We start from the raw sequence: 21,485 nt of genomic DNA, 5'->3' as shown, positions 1-21,485 counted from the left end.
GGTCAAAGAAAAGCTAGCACAAGCTGAGACTCATCTTGGCCCAGATGCTCCAGAAGAAGCCCAGCAGTTGTGGAAAGAGAGGGGACGACTGTTCACCTACCAAGGCAAGCTCTGCAAGAGATATGTCAACTATCGAACAAATGAACTTGTCTGGCAGATAGTGGTTCCGCAGAGGGATGCTTCAATGGTCCTAGCAGCGTATCATGATAACGCCGGGCACTTCGGGTGGAAGAAGTTGGAGGCCTTACTCCGTGATCGGTTCTACTGGGTGCACATGAGAAAGATGATCGAGAAATGGTGCCGAGACTGTGGCCCGTGTAACTTGAGGCGGAAGGATGATGCCAGCCAAAGGTCTCCCCTACAGCCAATTGTCACGAAGCAGCCCCTGGAGTTGGTGGCCCTGGACCACGTGAAGTTAACACCAAGCCGGTCAGGCTATGTGTACGCCCTCACCATTGTGGACCATTACTCTCGTTTCCTGGTAGTAGTGCCTGTGAAGGACCAGACAGCCAGGACGGCAGCTAGAGCGTTCCAGGCATCCTTTTGTCGACCGCACGGCTATCCGGAAAGGGTACTGACGGATCAGGGTCCTGCATTCGAGGCTGAAGTGTTCCAAGAGTTCTGTAACATGTACGGTTGTAAGAAAATTCGAACCACACCGTACCACCCCCAGACCAATGGACTGTGCGAGAAAATGAACCATGTGGTTATTGATATGCTGAAGACCCTACCGCTGGAAGAGAGGAACCAATGGCCAGAAAAGTTGCCAGATCTGGTAGACTTGTACAACCACATCCCAGTGAATTCGACCAACTGCAGCCCCGCTTACCTGATGCGAGCCAGACCAGGCAAGTTGCCTGTAGACTTTGAGATGGGGACTGTGTCGCCTGAGGCGGTTCAAGAAATAGAGGATTGGGATGCAGAACGGCAGCAGCGGTACCGTAAGGTCCAGGAGTGCGTGGAAAGGAGCCTGTCTCAAGCAAGAACGAGACAAGAACAGCAGTACAATCAAACGGCCCCAGCAACTCCCTTAGCACCTGGAGAACAAGTCCTCAAGAAGAAGCGGAGGACGCATAAATTGGATGATCAGTGGGAAAACGAGCCCTACACCATTATCCCCTCCAACTTTGACAACAGTAAGGTGTGCCTCATAAGCAAGGATGAAGGCAAGACTTGTCAAGCAGTATCCAGAGACCGCCTGAAGACGTGCCCTGAGCGGTGCAAAGTTCAAAAGGAAGTGGAGGAAGTTCGAGAAGAGGGGGAAGAGATGATACAAACAATCCTCGGCAAATTCCCCAAGACTTGGACCCGCATAAATGGTGCCGTAGTGGTACCGGTCCTGACGTTCCCACAGTTGGTCGAGCCAGAAACAGAACAGGTTCCGGATCCACCCAAAGAACCGTCCGCCCCGACACGAGGTGACACGCCAGCAGTGGAACAGGAGGATCAACCCCCTGTCAGTGGTGAACCTGTCATACCCTTGGTGACTCTTAGACCACATGGGCGATCATCATGCATACCTATTGGGGTTAGGCCTACCGGTAGTGCTGAGATAGGAGACACACTAAGTAGTCAGGGACAAACACCAGAGCTACGCAGGTCCCAACGCAGCACTCGGGGACAACCCCCTCTAAGGTATAGGGAATCAAATGTATAAAGGAGAAAGAAAGAGTATTTATTGGAATGTAAATAGTTATGCGAAATGTCTGTAATGTTGTGTACAAAATGTTTTTCTTTTTCTTTGATTGTGAAAATGGACAATTGGGCCACTGGACTATGGGTGGCCAACACCTAAATTGTTCATAGTTAGCACCAGTGTGCTCGACACCCCTGAAGAAAAACCCGTCCGGCGTGCATAGAGTGGGGTCATCAATGCTCTGACGCACGCCCAGAGCCTACGTTGGGGGTTTTATCGCGGCGGGTCCCCCATGGAGCAGTGTAATGGACACCCGGCAGGGAGCCACACGGGACTCTTATAGTACTGTTTGAATTTGTAACGTTAAAGAGAATGTGCCTCCCATATTGGGATGAAATGTATGACATGTTATGTTTTGTTTCCACAGTCCGGGAGTACTGAATTTAACTAAGGGGGAGTGTGGCGCCCTAGGACCTGGTCGCCACAACAGCATTGCCCTCCCAAAGGGTTAATGCTGAGCCTGGAGGTAATTGGGAGATCCATTGGCCAGCAGGTTTAACACCCAACACAGTTCTCCCTCCGGCCAGCAGGGGGAGCTCTGAACCTGGAATTCCAGGGAGCCTTCCTCTACCTGACCAGAGGGAGGAAGTGGAGTCAGTCTGAAGGGAGTAGTGGAAGTGAACAGACGCAGAGTGAGCTGTCCTGTGAATCTGGGGCCTGGAGCTGGAGCAGCTTGGCCCAGAGAAGCAGGAATAGCTGAGAGGCAGCAGAGAGACTCAGACATCGGAGTCTGTGGTTGCCAGGGTATAAAATCCGTCCCTGGTAGCCGAGTCCGAAGGGCAGGAGAGCTGCAAGCCCCTGGCCCAGAAACATCCAAGGTACAGCTGTAGCATCAGGGCCCGGTGTGGACTCCAGCGGAGAAGCACCAGAGAGAGGGTCTGCGCAGCCACCTACAGAAAGAAGGGACGTGCTATTGGTCCCAGCAGCGAAGAGGGCCATTGCTGGATTCAGAGAAGCAGGGTCCTATCATCACAAAGCAAAGTACAGGAGTAGGCCTCATACTCAGCTGGCCAGAAAGATCATCCCAAGTACTTCCAGGCCGACCGGATCCCCATCACCACCTGTAACGGTCTCCCAGGACTGGACTGTTCCCAGAGTAAAAGAGGAGAAGGTAAAGAGACTACTGTTTGTGCCTGTTTCTTTCATTGCTTGTCGGCCCTGCACCGTGTTAGCCACACAACACCATAGACTTTCACGGGCACCAACGGTATCCCGGGGCATCGCTCCACCTGTGGGGAGCAGTACCATCATAGCTGCCATAACATCACCCCGGAGTTCTCCCATAGCAGCGGCGGCTTAATAGCCGCATACCACAGGTGGCGTCACGAACATTAACTTTAACTCATCAGCCACATATTCAACTGACACCCACCAGGGCCACGGAGCCGGGCCCAGCCACCACTGACTACCACCGGACTAGTCCGGCCCGGCACCGGGTGTCCCATAGCCCTGGGGTGGGCGAGTCACTATACGTAACCATTCTTCACTCTGACCAAGAGCTGAGGATCCTGATCATAAAACTGCCTCTATTAACTCAGGATTCCTTAATTGGGTATATGACAATGAATTTTGTGAATTGTAAGACCAACTTAAAGCACCACTCCAGTTTCTTTTATTGCAGGGCTAGAGTGGTGTTTCTAATCTAAGGTCCCTGAGCCTAGTCTCATACTTACCCACTGCCGTCTTCACCTGCTATAACCGCATCTCTGCTTAGTCTTCAACAGGTTATGATGAACTGTTGGATCCAGTGTTTGCTGGAGCGATCCAGAAATCAATACTCAATATAAGTCTATGCTAGCCTCGTTCTAGTCTCGTTCTGGCTCTCATTGACTTACACTGATTGCTTGTGACTGTTACCTCTGACTTTGGGCCATCAAAAGTTGCAATCACAAGATAGTGCCGCAGAACCAGAGCAGCTCCAATAAGATGTGAAGACAGTGGCTGGTGGGGGACAAGGTCTTTAGATTAATAGCACCACTCAAGCTCTGGGGGGGGGGGGAAATTGCTAGAGTGGTGCTTTAATGAAAGGGCTGATCAGGTTAATCATCAATTTCCATAAGATGTTAAAGAGAACCTGTCATCAGAAATTGAGCTTTAAACCTAAAAGTTTCCCCCTCTGCAGCTCGTGGGCTGCATTCTAGCAAGGTTCCTGTACTTTTTGTGCCCCCTTTTAAACCAAATTAAACACTTTATAAAGTTGTACCTTTTTGTCTGCAATTCTTGTAAATTCTCCATGGGGGCGGGCTCTTTTGCGTCCGTTACTGTCCCTCCTTCTGGTTTACGCCGTCCCCCATTGCTTCATTTCATAGATCAGGACGCCGCCCACTGCGCCCGAGGTCCCGTGCACGCGAGGACTGCTGGTGACGTGGTCGCAGGCACGATATAATGGGCGGCGCTGTGAATGCATCACAAGTGCCCGCCCATAATACCGTGGCCGCGCTCTCCCCTTTGCCTCCTGCGTTCTGCGCAAGCGCTGGCCAAATGATCCGACGTCACCTTTCCCATCTTGCCCTGCAGCAGGAAATAGATGGGAGGAGCGGATCAGGCCACCACAGGTTACGAGGAGACGCTTGCGCAGAACGCAGGAGGCAAAGGGGAAAGTGCGGTCACGAGGTTATGGGCGGCACTTGCTGATGACACTCACAGCGCCGCCCATAACCTCGTGCCCGCGCAAAGCGTCACCAGCGGTCACACGTGCACACAGTGCACAGCACCGCTACAGTCGCACAGCGCATGCGCAGGACCACGGGCGCCCAGGGGCGGAGTCCTGAGGTTTGAAATTCAGCCTTCGGGGGCGGCGTAAATAGGCAGGAGGACAACAACGGACATCAGGCAGCCCGCCCCCATGGATAATTTTCAAAATTTGCATACGAAAAGAGACAAGTTTATAAAGTATTTATTTTGGTATAAAAGGGGCCACAAAAACTATAGGAAGCTTGCTAGAATGCAGCCCAGGAGCTGCAGAGGGGGAAACCTTTAGGTTTACAGGTAAATTTCTTATGACAGGTTCCCGTTAAACAATAGGGCAATATGAATATTGGTAAGGGTGCGCACTATTTGGGATATGAAACACTTTCCTCAGTTTTCAAACTTCTCTGACTCTGGGGATTTTGCATTTTGATAGTTTATGGACTTTTGTAATTCTGGTTTCAGCAAGGTGTAATCTATTTCTTCTCTGTCTCCTCTAAAAACACATGAATGCTCAACCAAGCTGAACATCCATGTAAAATGGGGCAGGAATAGACATGTCCTTGGTGCAATATGTACAGCCGCACAAGAGATAAGAGGTCCTATTTGCACCTCCAAAGCAGGTGGAAACGTGCGTTATGATGAGCTATTAGACTGCAATGGGCCCATATACTGTTCTTGCACAGGGGCCCTTTTCTGTCTGTGTCCACCTGGTCCACCAATGGTATGGGGGAATGAAGAGAGATACTTCACAGCCACATGAGCTCTTGGCCATCAGGTATCATAGGCATAACGGGCCTTTAGACTGTATCTTTAAAACTAGTGTATACTATTGTATCAACTAAGTTACTCCACCATTTCAGGAAATTAGTATAAACATCATATATCTAATGTTTTTATCCAAATTACTAGATTTTATTTGTCCAAAGGGCATAATATATTGGCTGTGGCCTCTTATTGCCAAACCGGTAATTAGCTTGTTGAGTCTGGCCCGAGACCTTCTGACCACTACACTGCAATAAAACATTAGATGATGGCCATTCAAATAAAAAGCGAGTCATGTACTGGTCTGACCCACCAGAGCAGGAGCCCCAGATATTCAGGAATTCTCCACTCTGGATCAGTTAGGGAGTTCCAAAGTGAAAGACCCCTTAAATGACGCTCAATTTGCCTAAAACGCCATACAGAACAGTGTTATTTCTTACCCTCTTAAGGTTGCTGTATGGTTGACAGGGCTAGGTGAAAAGTTTTTACCGAGGAACAGTTTGGTGTTCTGACTGACACTTCATAGACTTACTAATTGGGTAGTTTTACCATCTGGTTGAGCCTTTTGGGGTATATTAAATGTGCCATTATTTACCGAAGACAATTCTGGTCATTACTACTGACCTCAAATAAAATCAAATTAAATTTCTTGAATATTAAAATCTAACTTGTTTTCTACATTCATAATACTTTCAATTTTAATTGACAGGTAATCTATGGGAGGAACTTAAAGATGACAGTCTGGCACTGGATCCCATAAATCTCATATCCTCCTCCCCAACTCCACCGCCACCACATTACTTCATGCACAACGGAAACTGCAACAGCAATGGAGTCAGATCCCCCGGCAGTAACTCACCTATGGGATTGGGTGACATCCATCTCACCACTGTTTATTCATACATGGAGATGGACACTGTGGTGCCATCTTACATCAATGGCTCTGGATCTAAGCATGTCACAATTGCTTAAAGTAACTGTCTCCATAGACAATTCTGAATATTGGAGAATTTACCATAAATATTTATATATTGCATTTGCAAGAAAGATCAATGCTAAAAAGCTATATTCTTCTATTATCGAGAAGAAGATGGACACTGCGTTTTAGGGTAACAATGACCTACTTAAAACATAGACTATGATGTATGTTAAATTGCACAAGTTACACACAAATATGAGCTTAATAGGTCAAGAAGTAAAGCTAAAAGTTCAAATTGATAATAGACACCAATATTCTGTTATTCAGAAGAACTTAAAGGGTTTGTCCATTACATTTATATTGATGGTCTATTCGTAGACTAGGTTATCAATATCAGATTGGTGGTGGTGTGATATCTGGCACTGCTACTGATCAGCTGTTCCCAGCGACAAGCGGATATGATCAGTTTCACTGTGGAACAGCACAGTTCCATCAACTACATAGTGACCGCAGCAAGGTACTCCAGATCCACCCCTATTCCTTTGAATAGGGGCCTATGTGCAGTACCCTGCTGTGGCCAGTATACAATTGATGGAGCAGTGCCGTTCTGCTCCACAGCTGATCACATCCAGCCGCCATCATCGGGAGTAGCTGATCTGTAGGGTTGCCAGGTGTTACGACGCCTCTAATCTGATATCGATGATCTATTTTAAGGATAAACCATGAATATAAAAGTGCTGGACAAACCCTTTAATTTAATTGATGTATATATGTTAAATCTTAGATTTTTAGTATTTAATATGCTATAATTTTATTGTGATACAATTTCATCATGACACAATTTTATCTTAGCAGATAATTATAAAATGCTAAAGGAATCTATGATTATGGAAAAGCATCCATGACAATGATATTTTGGGTGCATCATTTAGGTCTTCTTTTACAACTTCATTGATGCATCATGAATATGGCAGAGGCAGTAAAACGGTATATAGACCCCTCTTGCCATCAAGGTCCCTAATTATCTGTAAAATCAGAGGCATAACAGATCACAGTATGACTCTGTACACCTCTAGTGGTGCTGGATTACAGCTTTGGACAACCATGGTAATGTGTATGAGACCTTTGACTGAAAAACTTCTAAAAATTTACTTCAATAGAATGTTGCCATTTAAAGTATTTCAAATTGATCCGTCTATAACATCATAGTAAGACATAGGAACGGAGTTACTTAGGTCACATTTTCTATAGCACATATTTTGCCTTAAAGCTCCCCATACAAAACGGCTCTACCACCTATTGTTTCTCCAGGTTTCACTCACAGTTGTCCTATGTTTGACCTATTTTATGGTGACAACTTCTAGATCCTCTGTGGTTCTCTACAGCTCTATAATGATCTAAGTAGAGCCATACTTCCCAACCTTTAGAGAGGTAGCCCTATATCCAGTAAGGCAGTGACTGTTTTGGTCACCATCCGCTATTTCTATATACACGCAGCCTTTTCCGGCCATAGTTGTCACTTGCCCCTCAATTGTGCATTAGGATAGGACATCCCATTTTTATATCCAGGACACCATCTGGGTTTCTGAAAATTATTCCAGGAGACTAGAAGATCTTTACTTTTTGTTGGAGCCTTACAGCATGTCTGAGAAAGTTGGCAAGTATGAGTATAGTTCAGTGGAACCAGACTGGGTCTAAGTGTAACAACTGTAGTACAAGCCACTTTTAAGGATCTCTCATGACTGTGCACAAGTTGTCATCCAGCTTCTTACCTCCAAAGCTATAGGCACTATGTCTGCCTCCATTTGGTGACTTTACATGGCACTACTTTATTGTCATACTCTCCGACTCCCCGTAAATACTGCATCCAGTGAATTATGGTATGATTTTCTTCAGTCATCAGCTATGAGGGGTACTGAATTGGGCCATAATCTTTTCTAGATAACATTTTCCAAATGACATCCAAGTAGAAAAGGAGAAGAATCCAAGCCAAATTTAGCTACAAGGTGATACAATCGTCAACAAATCAAAAAATATCTTTACTTCTCCATGAATTAATTTCTATTATTGTGTCCAAGAAAATTATATTATGTTACTCATGTTTGGATGCAAATAAAGTAGCACTAGTGTGTCTGTACATTGAGAATGGATGTCTCCAATCGCCAGACATCAAGTCACTGGCAAAAAAAATTTCAATTGCTTTCAATATCTCAGCGTTAGGTTTTATTGTAACGTCCAGCACAAGAATGTTGTTCAGAATGACAGATTAAGATATTTTCTGAATAACAGGATATAAGGGAACCTGAATGTGACTAACCTAATATGTCCTCAAGATATCTATAGCAAAAGCAAAAACTTTATTACAAAGACTCATTTCACTCTAAAAAAGAAGACACCAAAGCAGAGGATCGACGTCACGCAAGAGACGGAAATGGAAATTTCAGAATCCTAATAAACCAAAGAACTTTCCAGGAACTCGGAAGCATTTCATTTCTATGCAGAAATCCATGTTTCTTCCAGCTTATCTAGAATATATGTGAATATATACGCGATTCATAAAGCAGGTGGCGCTTCCCTTTCAGCTGTGCACTCCTTGCTTATTGGTGGAATTCCTTGTTGCACTTTTGTTTCATGAATGTTACGTCATTATTTCACTCAGCGTTGTCCTTCCCGTGAGCACTAGCTGTCCTCGGTGAAGGACAATGTCTCCTTGTTTGTATTGTTCAATTTATGTGCAGTATTAAAGAATGCAGATAGATTTCACATGAGTACGTGGACAGTATACTAGTGACAGGCCTGATAGAAATTAAACATTTGGATTGGGTTCAACCACAATTTTACTTCAAATTTTACATAAACATATTTATGTGGAAATCTAGCCAACATTAACCTGTCACCGTTCTGTCTTATTTACAGATTGCATTTGCATTAAATTTAATGTTGTGAAATAAACTCATCTATCTGCAGTGGATGTTTATGTTGTTATGGATTTTTTGTGTTTTGCATTATTTTGGAATCAGTACGCTTTGAGTAAATGGCTTACTTTATGTTTAGTGAGATGTTTCACACGGTATGTAGAATTTGATCAGTTTTCTACAATCCGTTGTTAATGTCTGTATTTCCTAACCTGGATTCTTTTGGACCACGGAGTTCTTCAGAACATAATCCAAATGTCTCGCTTGCCAGGTGTAGCAATCATGGTGGTGTGTGTTCAGACATACGTGCATCTGATGCACAACAGAAAACACAAGAAAGGGGGACACAAGGGACACAAAATCAACGGGAGGCCCTGGAACTAGTGAGAGGGGTTGGTGGAGCACCTCCTATCTTCACCTGCAGCTGTCCCTCCTCTCCTAGCCTGCCCTATACAGTCTCTACAATTGTCGCCGAACAGGAACCGGAGACCCTTGGAAGACCCTATAGTAGCCCTGACTAGTGTGAGGCAGGTGGGGTTCACTAGACCTCACCGCTGCACTACAGCCCAGATAGGTAAAGACAAACAGGGGAAAAACAACCAAAAGGATATAGCCTGATCACAGGAAACTTCAACTTCAGAACCTTCCTCAAAGGCGGCCAGAGACCAAATGACTTTGTATCTTCAGCAGGGATTGCTGGGATACACCACTATTTAAAGCTGAAGGGCGTGACTACAAAGTGAATGCAGATGAAAAGAATCAGAAAGGAACTGCTTGGAAAGGCTGCAAGAGAAAAAAAAATGACACTCAACCACTTCAGTGCCAAGAAAAACGAAACCAATTTAAATGTAGAGAGCCAGATGAGAGGCTCCAGTCCAAAGGCTGTCACTGGTTTCTACATGCAGGGAGATGACCGTGACACCATGGTACCACAGGAACCAGAAGCAATCATGTAACTTGCTTGAAGAATTATTATAATTCTAGCAAGTTATCATGTATCCACTTGGTTGACCCCCACCAAAATTAAGAATAGAGCTCTAATATGTCCCTTTTTGAATGGAATAATGGCTATGAATCCGCGTACAGCTCCATTCATAACAGAGCAATGAGGCCCAAGCCTGACCATCGTACATTCAAATGGGGCACTTCAGAGCCCTATTCTCAGCTCAGAATTGGTGGGGATCACAATGGAGTGACCCACAGTAAGTTATCACCTACCACTTCCAGGTGTCCTCACAGATTATAGCTGATTATGGGGGTCCAAGGAAGGAAGGCCTATTATAAAAAGACTCTTTTAACAAGTAGGCAATTAAGGTAGGAAATGGGGCATTTCAAGAGTGGAAACATTGTTCAGAGGTTTCTCCATAGTAATAAGGTTGAGAGTCATAAAAGGGTGCTCTGAAGGCAAAGTAATTTTTATTCTAAATGCCGATCTATTTAGTAACATAATCTAATCTCTTTTCTAATATACTTGCATAAAAATTTTCCTATCCCTTTTTCTCTTTGATGATGTTTTGTTTGAGAATGCCCAGTCCATGCTGCGATACTCAAACAAAGCGTCATAAGGAGGTAGAGGCTGCAGTCACAACCACAGCATCTGCCCCCTCCCTGAAACTAAGGGGTACTATGCACGTTGCGACATCACTACTGCGATATCGTCGGGGTCAAATCAAAAGTGACGTACATCTGGCACCGGTAATGACGTCGCAACATGTAAAGCCTAGGAGAGAAGATGAACGAACGTGAAACAGTCAAAAATCGGTGATCTGTGTCACGTCGGTCATTTTCATAATGTCGGTGCGTCCGCAGATATGATGTTGTTTGTCGTTCCTGCAGCTCCACACATCGCTGTGTGTAAAGCCACAGGAGCGACAAACATCTCCTTACCTGCGCCCGCCATCCACCGGCAATGCGGAAGAGAGAAAGTGGGCAGGATGTTTACATCCCGCTCATCTCCGCCCCTCCGGTTCTATTTGCCGGCCAATTAGTGACGTCGCCGACCAGGTAAGTGCATGTGAAGCTGCCGTAGCGATAATGTTCGCTACGGCAGCTATAACAAGATATCGCATGTGCGACAGGGGCGGGTACTATAGCGCTCGGCATCACTATCATCGGCTAGCGATGTCACAGCGTGCAAAGTACGCCTTAGTGTTATCAGTGACGCTCGATTCAGGTGGTGGGCTAGTCCATGCGTGCTATGCACTGTGCAATGTGTATTATGACAATGCGATCTCTGTTCCTGGCTCAAATCAGCAGTAACAAGCTGGTAACAGAGCAAAGTGTATTGTCAGAGGAGGAGTGTCAGACTAGCGGTGTGCAGAGAGTGACCAGTGACATTACTTTGCTGGGGGGTGGTGGTCTCTGCACCCTGCCGGGTAATCGGACACTGTTCTGACAGTGCGCTGTGCTCTTTGGCAGGCTCATTACTGCTGATCTTTGCCTGTAACAGTGATCATACTGTCATGGTGCACACTGTACAGTGCACAGCCTGCATAGACTAGCCTACCCACTTTATTTCAGGGAGGTAGCAGAGCCTGTGGCCTGCAGCTTCTGACCCTTATGATGTTTCTTTTGAGTATCCCAGCATGCACTGGGAGTTCTCAAACAAAGCATCATCAAAGAAAAAGTAGGGAAGAGAAATATAATAGCAGTTAGATAATGTAGTTAGGGAAAGATAGGAAAGAGATTAGTTTATGGCACTAGATAGGGATATAAAATAAATATTACTTTGACCTTCAGACATCACCTTTATTTATGGATTCTCATTTTATTTAGCTTTCACCAGTTTAGAGAAGCATTCAAAGCCTAACCTATGCCTCACTTGGGTGGAAACTCATTTTAAATCAAATTCCTCCATATCAAAGAGGGGGATTTACTTCCCTTGGTCAGTACCAGTTGGGGACCAAAGTTAAAGGGCGTTCAATATAGTTATATGACACTCCTAGGATGTAGGACAGGTGCTTGAGTAAAGATCCAAAACATATATATCATCAGAAGAATAACTTGACACTCCACTATGATAACGGGAAAATTAATTGCAATCCAATTTGACTGACGTTTCAGTCCATGCAACTGAACATTTATCAAACGGATTGCCAAGGAGCAGAAGTGTGAATGGTGATTGCAGAGCGAAGAGAATTGACACTTGGATAAATGAAAACAAGGAAAGTGGGGCATGCAGGAGGCAGGCAAACAAACAAAGCAGGAAACACCAGCAGACTTGGAGCCAGGAGTGTTGACACATTTATGAACTGAAGATGAATAGTCAATCCAGGACTTGCAGCCTTAAAATATTTCATGGCAGAGATGTATGCTATCAGCAGAGATATGGCCAATGGCAATGGATGTACTAGTATGTCCTAAGTCATGCCGGAGTGATCATCGCCAGCTGCTGCGGTGAGCCATCGGTGATCCCTGCAGATGTCTGCTGATTTGAACTGCAGACATATGCGGCTATCAGGCGTGGGTGGATCCGCGATCCACCCGCGCCTCTTAACCCCTTAGTTTGCACTGTCAAAATTTGACAGCGCAATTTAAATGGCCGCCACCATCGGAGGCCCCGTGACGCAATCACGGGAGCAGATGGTTGCCATGGTAATGATGGGCCATGTGATGTCTCCTGTCGCTATCAGTGCGATAGAGCGCAGGCTCTAATAGAAACGCTGCATTTCTGCTGATCTCAGCTGTGCAGCTCTGAACAACAGAAATGAACAAGCGATCCTACTTATAGTTCCCTAGCGGAACTAATAAAATTTTAAAAAAAAGTAAAAAAAATAAAAAAAAAATAAAAGTTCAAATCACCCCCCATTCGCCCCATTGAAAATTAGAAATGCCTGATATCAAAATGTAAAATCAATTATCCTGATCGGTAAACGGCGTAGCGGCAAAAAAAATTCCAAACACCAAATGTTTTTTGGTCTTCGCAAATTGTAATAACAGGCAATCAAAATGGTGCACCTAAGCAAGAATGGTACTGTTAAAAATGTCAGCTGGAGACACAAAAAATAAGCCATCATTGAGCCCCATATCCCATAAAATGAGAACGCTACAGGTCACGGATAATGGCGCAAAAAGTGTGCCACTTTTTTTGGACAAACATCTGCTTTTTTTTCACCTCTTAGAGAAAGGTACGTCTATACAAGTTTAGTGTCCACGAACTCATACTGGCCTGAGACATCATACAGACACATCAGTTTTACCATATAGTAAACACTGTGAATAAAATATCCCAAAAACAATCGTGCAATCGCACTTTTTTTTGCAATTTTTCCACACTTGGAATTTTTTTGCGGTTTTCCAGTACACTATATGGGAAAATGTATGGTTTAATTTAAAAGTACAACTCGCTCCTTAAAAAAGACAAGATTGACGGAAAAATAAAAATGTTACGGCTCTCGGAAGAAGGGGAGGAAAAAACAAAAACGGAAAATCGCTCGGTCAGAAGTTAACTGCAGTGACCAGAGCAAGATGTTTAACCACTTAAATGCTGCTGTCAATTTCTGACATTTAAATCAGTGGTTTGAATCCTCCCCAATATAATGAATTTACTTTTGGCTTAGTTCAGACAGCCATGTTTTATTGGTCAGATTACTGCTAGTGAATGTAAACCGCTCTCGCACACATATCCTCTACAGATAAGCAAACACACACTTAGATCCAGAAACTGCAGACATGACGGATTCAGTGTGCGCCTCCATATGCTCGGTCATTCGCAGAGCAAACAAGTGCAGGAGTTGTCTGAATTCACATGCATTGGTCTTGTCCGGTAAACAAACCAGACTAGAGCACAAATCACATAGGGGAGATCTGTCACTCTAGGGCAGCAGGGAGGGAATAAGTCGCAGGGGCCCGGTTTGGATTAGTCACTCAAGCGTGTTGGCACCGGCCATATTTATTCCGAAAAGTCACAGCATTTAAGAGTTAAACATACCTGGCTTTTACAGCGTGTGTCTGCAGCACATGGCTAAGGCCTCTGCCACACTTACGTGACAAAACATAACATTTTTGTCACGTACGTGTTAAAGGGGTGGTTTGTTCCCCGTGTGCCGTTTTTGTGGCACGTACGTGTTCTCCGTGTGTTAGAAGTAATAACACACGGAGAACGGAAAGTCCCGCCTACCTGCATCATCCGGCGCTGTCTGTGGTGCTGAATGACAGCGGCCGGCCAAAGCCACGCCCCGCTGACGCTGCTTCCGGCCCCCAGTGAAGGAGAAGCGTTGTTCAAATTCACTGGGGGACGGATGCAGGGGACAGCTGCGGCAGAGACTGCAGGTATGGTGGAGGTGAGTATGTGTTTTTATTATTTTTACACTGACACGTGTCTTTCTCCGGCAAGTGTCACATGGGCCCACATCCACACTACATCCGTGTGGTACGGGTGCTGGCCGTGTGACACCCGTGCTGCCGGAGCATCACGGACATGTCAGTGGTTTTAAAAAACGGACACACGTAAGTATGGAACGGACACACGTTCCGTTCCTGAATACTTACGTGTGTCCAAAACAATAACAATACATAGGACCACGTGGGCCTGTGTCTCCGGTACGTGAAAAAAAAGCCACACACGTACCGGAGGCACGGATGTGTGTCGCAAGCCTAACACGGTACCAAAACTTTTCTTTTAGCTACAATCAAGAGACATGTGTTGTAGTAATATCAAATAACCACTAGATGGCAATGTTGTTATGGTTTTAACATTACTTCGTAGATCAGGGTACACAAAGTATAAAGAGCATCTGCTATTATTAGGTTAAGAGCAGAAAGTTATAGGTAGTGGTCACACTCAGGTCCACAGACAGCAGTATTTTGCTTTGAGACCCAGGAGCTTAAAGTTCTCTACTCTATTTCTCATTTCACAAAATACCATGACAAGTGCGAATGTGGCGGGCGGAGGAGGGGACGCTGCGCTCTCCCTACTGCTCGGGTCCGGCCGCCGCTGCTGCGGCCTGCTGCTGCTCGGTGGCTCGAGCGATGGGCCGGATCCCGGGGACTCGAGCGGCGCTCCTCGCCCGTGAGTGAAAGGGGATTGGTTTTTGGGATTGCTTATTGTCCGTGACGCCACCCACGATTGTGGTGATTGTGTGGACACCACCGCTGCTCTGTATGGGGATCCTGGGAGCGGTGACAGGGAGCAGCAAAGTTGTTAGTTCTCCCCTCCGTGGGTAGGGGGTGGTTGTCCCGGGGCCCAGTGATGGGGTGGAGGATGAGGGATGGCAGGGCCGGTGCAGGGCTTGGTGAGGTGCAGGGTCGCGGGGGGGCAGCGCTGTGCCTCACGGCACGGTGGTACTCACTCAGCCTGAGACGGTGACACAGTTCTCGGTAAAACACACGGCTTGAAAGACGGTTCCCACGGACGGCTGCTGTTGCTTTTCCCCGGTAGTTGACGGTGACGGTCTCTGTCCCTTCACCTAGTGAAATGTTGGTAGCGATGGGTTCCCACCGGTAACCCGCTCCCCGGCTTGGATATGGGCCAGAGGAGCCCCTCTTTGCCCGCAGGCGCTGGCCCTGAGAAACTGGTGCCTTGGCGGTGGCGGTGTCTCTCTCCTACGGTTGGACTGTTGCCTTCAATCGGGACTTAGTTGTTGGGAGACCCAGGAGGTCCCCTTCACTGACGGATTTGGCAAATTTACGGCGACTCCTAGCCTTGCCGGGATCCGAAAGGCCCCTGCCAATGGTGCTGGCTTCTCCTCGTATACCATTCCGGTACCGCCGGGCCACCACCCGTCCACGGTCCTTTCGGCAACCTCCGATCAGCCTCTCCTGCAGACGGTCACCGCCGTCTGCTGACCTTGCTGTCTCAGTCCGGGGCACACACCCGGACCAACTTCAGGCTTCCTCAACTGTCACTCTCTCCTCTCACTTTGAACTCCAAACTTGATCTGCCTGGTTTCCCGCCTCCAGGACTGTGAACTCCTCGGTGGGCAGAGCCAACCGCCTGGCCCACCCCCTGGTGTGGACATCAGCCCCTGGAGGAAGGCAACAAGGATTTTTGGTGTAGCTTCGGTGTACCTATCCGGGGTGTAGGGTGTGGTGGTGTCATGACCTGTGACCCCTGGCTTGCCCAGGGCGTCATATTCCCCCTTAGCAAAATGCAGACCGTCCGCGGGCTGCCCGTCCAACACCGGTTTTATTTTTCTGAAAAAGATAAAAACATAAACAAGTATAATAACTTCATCCCACAACGGGAGGCACTTTTCTTAAACGTTACGGTAACATTTAAATGGTTGCTGCTGCCGCTCTCTCCCACCCAAGTAACCTGGCCCTGATGCTGCCTCTAAGAAACAGGCAGCACCCCTTGACCCCAGTCCTGCACCAAGTTACCCGAGCGGGATCTGCCCTTCCCCTCCAGAGGGTAGCCACCGGTTCCGGTGGTGGCTGGGCCCCAGCCTGCTCCACTGCGGGCCCTCCCTCCAACCTGCCTCTCCGGAGGCGGTAACGGTTAGCTGCAACAAACATTTTTTTTTTATTTACATGCCACTAACGTTTGTGGTTGCCCTGCAAGTTTTCGGGCCTGTGTAGGCCAGTCTGCTGGGAAGTCACCCATCACAGTGTGGATCACCTCTTTTGCCTTCTCTGCTGGTGGAGGAACCGGTACTTCAGCCGTTGCCCTCAATGCTGGTGGGCACCTTTTCAGATGGTCCCTGGAAACTGTGGCCAAAGTGCCCCCTTGGTCACGACTGATTTGGTAGGCCTTCCCATCTTCCCATCCTGTGGGCTGTATGACGTATGGGGTTTGTTCCCATTGATCATCCAGCTTGTGGGTTCTCCTCTTCCGCTTCAGCACTACATCTCCAGGCTGAAAAGGGCCAGCAGATGCCTTTTGATTGAAGCGCTGCTCCTGCTGTTCCCGACTCCGACTCAAGTTCTTCTCGACATATTCTTGAATCTGCCAGTATTGTACCCTCCGCCGAGTTTTCCATTCAGCTGTCGAAGGGAGTGCTTCTGGGGCCTCCAATCCCATGTCCAGATCCACCGGTAGCCGTCCGGGCCGAGCCCTCCTCAGGTATGCTGGGGTGCACTTCGTCGAACTGGAAGGGATATTGTTGTACATATCGGCCAAGTCGGGTAGCTTCTCTGGCCACAGGTTCCGCTCTTCCAGCGGTAACGTCTTGAGGAGTCCCAGGACCAAGTGGTTCATCTTCTCACACATGCTGTTGGTCTGAGCATGGAAAGGGGTGGTCCGGATCTTCTTGCAGCCGTACAACTGGCAGAACTCATGGAACATCTCCGCTTCAAAGGTCGGGCCTTGGTCAGTAAGCACTTTCTCTGGGTATCCATGTGGTCGGCAGAAATAAGCCTGGAACGCTCTAGCGGCAGTACGACCAGTTAGGTCCTTGACTGGGACAACCACCATGAACCTCGAATAGTGGTCTACTATGGTCAATGCGTAGGTGTACCCACTTCGGCTGGGGGTGAGCTTGACATGGTCCAGGGCGACCAGCTCCAGCGGCTGATGTGTAATAATCGGGTGTAGGGGCGCCTTCTGGCTGGCCTCGTCCTTCCTCCTCAGCGTGCAAGGACCGCACTCTCGGCACCAGGCCTCTACAGACTCCCGCATCCCACTCCAATAGAACTGCTCTTTCAACAGCATCTCCAGCTTCTTCCATCCGAAGTGTCCGGCACCATCATGGTATGCCTGCAGAACAGTAGGCACATCAGCTTGGGGAATAACCAACTGGCGGATTTTCTCATGAGTCTTCGGGTTGATCAGCTCACGGTACAACTTCCCTTGATGTAGATACAGCCGGGTCCGTTCCTTCCACAAGCGTTGGGCTTCAGCTGGGGCGGCAGGGTCCATCCCAGCAGCGCCTTGCTCCACCAGGGTCTTGACTAGGCGGACAGCGGGCGCCTGGTTTTGAGCTTCCTGCCACTCCTGACTGGGCAGTGGATCCAGGTTCACCCGTTGTTGGTGGACATGTACCTTCTCAGTTGGTGGCTGGTGAAATGCAGGCAACTCGATCTCTTCGAGGTCATCATCCTCGCACCCTTCTTCTGACAAGTGGGGCATCCGAGAGAGTGCATCAGCATTAATGTTGACATGACCGGCCCTGTATTTGATTGTGAAGTCATAGTTGGCTAGCCTGGCCACCCATCGCTGCTCCAACGCGCCAAACTTGGCCGTTTCCAGGTGAGTCAACGGATTGTTATCCGTGAAAGCGGTGAATTTTGCTGCGGCCAAGTAGTGGCAGAACCGCTCGGTGATAGCCCATAACAGTGCCAGGAGCTTGAGCTTGAAGGAGCTGTAGTTCTCAGGGTTCCTTTCAGTCGGCCGGAGCTTTCGGCTAGCATAAGCAATCACTTTTTCCTTCCCGTCCTGGACCTGGGATAGGACTGCCCCCAAACCCACATTGCTGGCATCTGTGTAGAGGATGAATGGGCAGCCGTAGTCAGGGTACGCTAGGACCTCCTCTCCGGTCAAGGCCGCTTTCAGCTGGCGGAGGGATTCCTCATGACTTTCTTCCCACACCAGTGGGGCTCCGATGGGTCTACCACCTTTGGTCTGTCCCACGAGGAGGTCTTGCATGGGGGCAGCCATCTTCGTGTACCCCTTGATGAAGCGTCGGTAGTACCCCACCAGACCCAGAAACTGCCTTACTTCTCTCACTGTGGTTGGTCTCGGCCAGTCTTGGATGGCAGTAATCTTCTCGGGGTCGGGGGCGACACCTTCTGCACTCACTACATGCCCCAGGTACTGCACTGTGGGTTTCAGTAGGTGACACTTAGAGGGCTTCAACTTCATCCCGTATTTGGCAAGGGACGCGAACACCTCGGCCAGGTGTTCCAGATGGGCTTCATACGTCTGAGAGTACACAATCACATCATCCAGGTATAACAGGACGGTCTCGAAGTTTAGATGCCCCAGACAGCACTCCATCAGCCGTTGGAAGGTTCCAGGGGCGTTGCACAGCCCGAACGGCATACTATTGAATTCATAGAGCCCCATTGGGGTGGTGAATGCAGTTTTCTCCCGGTCCTCCGGTGCCACTGCCACTTGCCAGTACCCGCTGGTGAGGTCAAGGGTAGAAAAGTAATTCGCAGTTCTCAGTGCGGCCAAAGATTCTTCAATACGGGGCAGTGGGTAAGCATCTTTATGCGTTATCTGGTTAATCTTCTGGTAGTCCACACACATCCGCATGGTGCCATCCTTCTTCTTGACCAGTACCAACGGGGCGGCCCAGGGACTACAGCTGTCCCGAATAACCCCTGCCTCTTTCATGTTCCTCAACATATCTTTGTCACATTGGTAATGCGCAGGGGGAATAGGCCTGTACCTCTCTTTGATAGGGGGGTGCTCACCGGTGGGGATGTGGTGTTGGACCCCTTTGATCTGCCCAAAGTCTAGTGGATGTTTTCTGAAAACTTGCTCATACTCCCGCACCACCCTGTATACCCCTTCTTTGTGATGTGTAGGGGTATCGTCAGTGCCCATGTGTTGCTGTTGGTGCCACTCATTTAACTCCCCTTGGGGCGGGTGAGTTCTGGTAGTAGGTGGGAAAACTGGAGGAGCTGCCTCGTGGATGGTGTGGGGATCCAGGGTGAGCAACTTGGCAAGGGTGGCATACCGGGGAAGCCTGACTTCTTCCTCCCCACAGTTCAGCACCCTCACGGGCACTCTCCCCTTCTTTACATCTACCACCCCTCGGGCGGCCATTACGGTGGGCCAGTGCTCGGAGGTCATGGGCTCTATCATGGCAGGGTAGTCACGCCCCTGAGGCCCTACTGCTGCCCTACACCAAATCATCATCTCACTCCTAGGGGGCACAATCAACGGAGCAGCATCCATCACTCTCACTCCACCAATCTCTCCTCCTGTTGAGTTTACATGCTGGCGGTACATCAAGGCTCGGATTTCACGCTGCACAGCTCTCTGTCGGCTCCCCGCCGCCGTGGCGGCCAGCTGCTGCAGTAGGGCCAACACATCACTCATACAGTGCTCCATTACATTGGTTCCCAGCACTATCTTCGGGTTATGATCACTGGGTTCATTCATGATCACAATCATACCCTGGTGTTGTAGTTCAGCTCGCCCCACTGTCATAGCCACTTGTTTATACCCCACTTGGGTCAATGGTAGTCCATCAGCGGCAATCAGTGTTATACTAGTATCTGGGGGAGCCAGCTCGTCTGTCCCCCAATACCGTTGGTATAATGTGTATGGTATGGTGGTTACCTGTGATCCAGTGTCCAAAAGAGCCATCACCGGTATGCCGTCCACAGCCACGGGGATGATGGGCCGGGCCCCGATATACCGGTCCCGCCAGTCTGGGGGGCCACGGGGTTCTACTCCTGAGGATTGGCCCATGGCCCCAGGGGTTGCTCGTTTAACGGGCACTGTCGGAAGTAATGGCCAGGCTTGCTGCACCTGTAGCAGGTTGGAGGTCTGTTCCGCGAGTTGTTAGCACTCCTCCGCTGCATCCAGGGAACATCCTCAGGGCTGTCGGCGAGCTGTATCTTGGTTGGAGGCTGGGATCTGGTCAAAGGTTGGAGTGCAGCGAGAATCTTGGCGAGGTCTCCGTCCATGCGGCGGACCTGGGCTGCAAGTTCTTCCATCGTGCTGCTTGGAGCTGTAGATTTTGGAGAGGCTGGTAGGGCAGGGGCCACCACGACGGGGGCCGTCTCAACTGGCCACGGGGCTGGCTCCAAGATTTCTGAAGCTGGGGGTTGCAGTGCTTTAATGGCCCATTCCTTTAACACAGCAAAGTTCACATCAGGGTGTTCCAGGGCCCACAGCCAGAGTTGTTTGAGATCCTCAGAGGACCTCATCCCCTGCACAAATTGCTCTACTAACATCTTGTTGCTGTCCGCCTCATTGATAGTGTCCACCCGCTTTAGTGTGCGGTGGGCGGTTTGCAGACGTAAAGCTTAGTCCCGAATGCTATCCACAGACCATTGCCGGCACTGGTAAAACTGCATCCTCAGCTCAGCTTCGGTACGGGTCTCAAAGGCAGTCTGTAGCTTCTCAAAGATGGTGGCTACAGAGAACCGGTCCCCCTCGGCCCAGGTCTCCGCCTCCTGCTCAGCCGCGCCGGTTAGCTGGCCCAGCACTACCGCTGCACGTTGCTTATCAGTCAGGGGGTACAATTCCAGAAGCGGGTTAAGCTTTTTCCGGAAGACCTGTAAAGCATCAGGTTTCCCGTCATACTGCGGTAGCCAGGTAGCTCCGGGCACATAGGGAAAGGAGAACGGCATCACCTGAGCGAGAGCGGGGGCCGCGGCACCTCCTGCCAGCACGGCCGGGACCTGGGCAGGCCCATTCCCATCCACGGGTGCCACTGCGGCTGCAACCACTGCTCCTCCAGCGGCTCCGTCGGGCGCAGACATCTTGTTTCCGTCCCCCTTAGCCTCTTTCCGGCCCCTCCTCTATCGGGGCGGGGTTTTGGCCTTCGCGCCTCCACTACTCGAGAAGACGCTCGAGCGGGAACTTTTCGCGCCAAAGATGGCGGCTTCTGAAATTTTCTGGCCGGATACCTCCGGCGGTAACAAGGCGCACCTCTACCCAACG

At 48.8% G+C, this 21,485-nt stretch overlaps 1 protein-coding gene across 2 annotated transcripts in view; it reads left to right on the top strand.

Annotated features, from left to right (window-relative positions):
* FOXN1 (forkhead box N1) overlaps positions 1 to 9,037 on the top strand; it is a 140,006-nt gene extending 130,969 nt beyond the window's left edge. For both annotated transcript variants that reach the window (XM_075335267.1, XM_075335266.1), the window contains one exon: positions 5,859 to 9,037. In XM_075335267.1, coding sequence (XP_075191382.1) covers positions 5,859 to 6,121 — 263 coding nt within the window. In that variant the 3' untranslated portion in view covers positions 6,122 to 9,037. The remainder of the gene's footprint in view (positions 1 to 5,858) is intronic.
* Positions 9,038 to 21,485: the final 12,448 nt, after the last annotated feature.

The sequence above is a fragment of the Anomaloglossus baeobatrachus genome, chromosome 2, assembly GCF_048569485.1.
Source record: "Anomaloglossus baeobatrachus isolate aAnoBae1 chromosome 2, aAnoBae1.hap1, whole genome shotgun sequence".
In the NCBI taxonomy this organism is placed as follows: Eukaryota; Metazoa; Chordata; class Amphibia; order Anura; family Aromobatidae; genus Anomaloglossus; species Anomaloglossus baeobatrachus.
The sequence above is the reverse complement of the archived record's forward strand: the minus strand, read 5'-3'. Positions and strand labels throughout refer to the sequence as shown.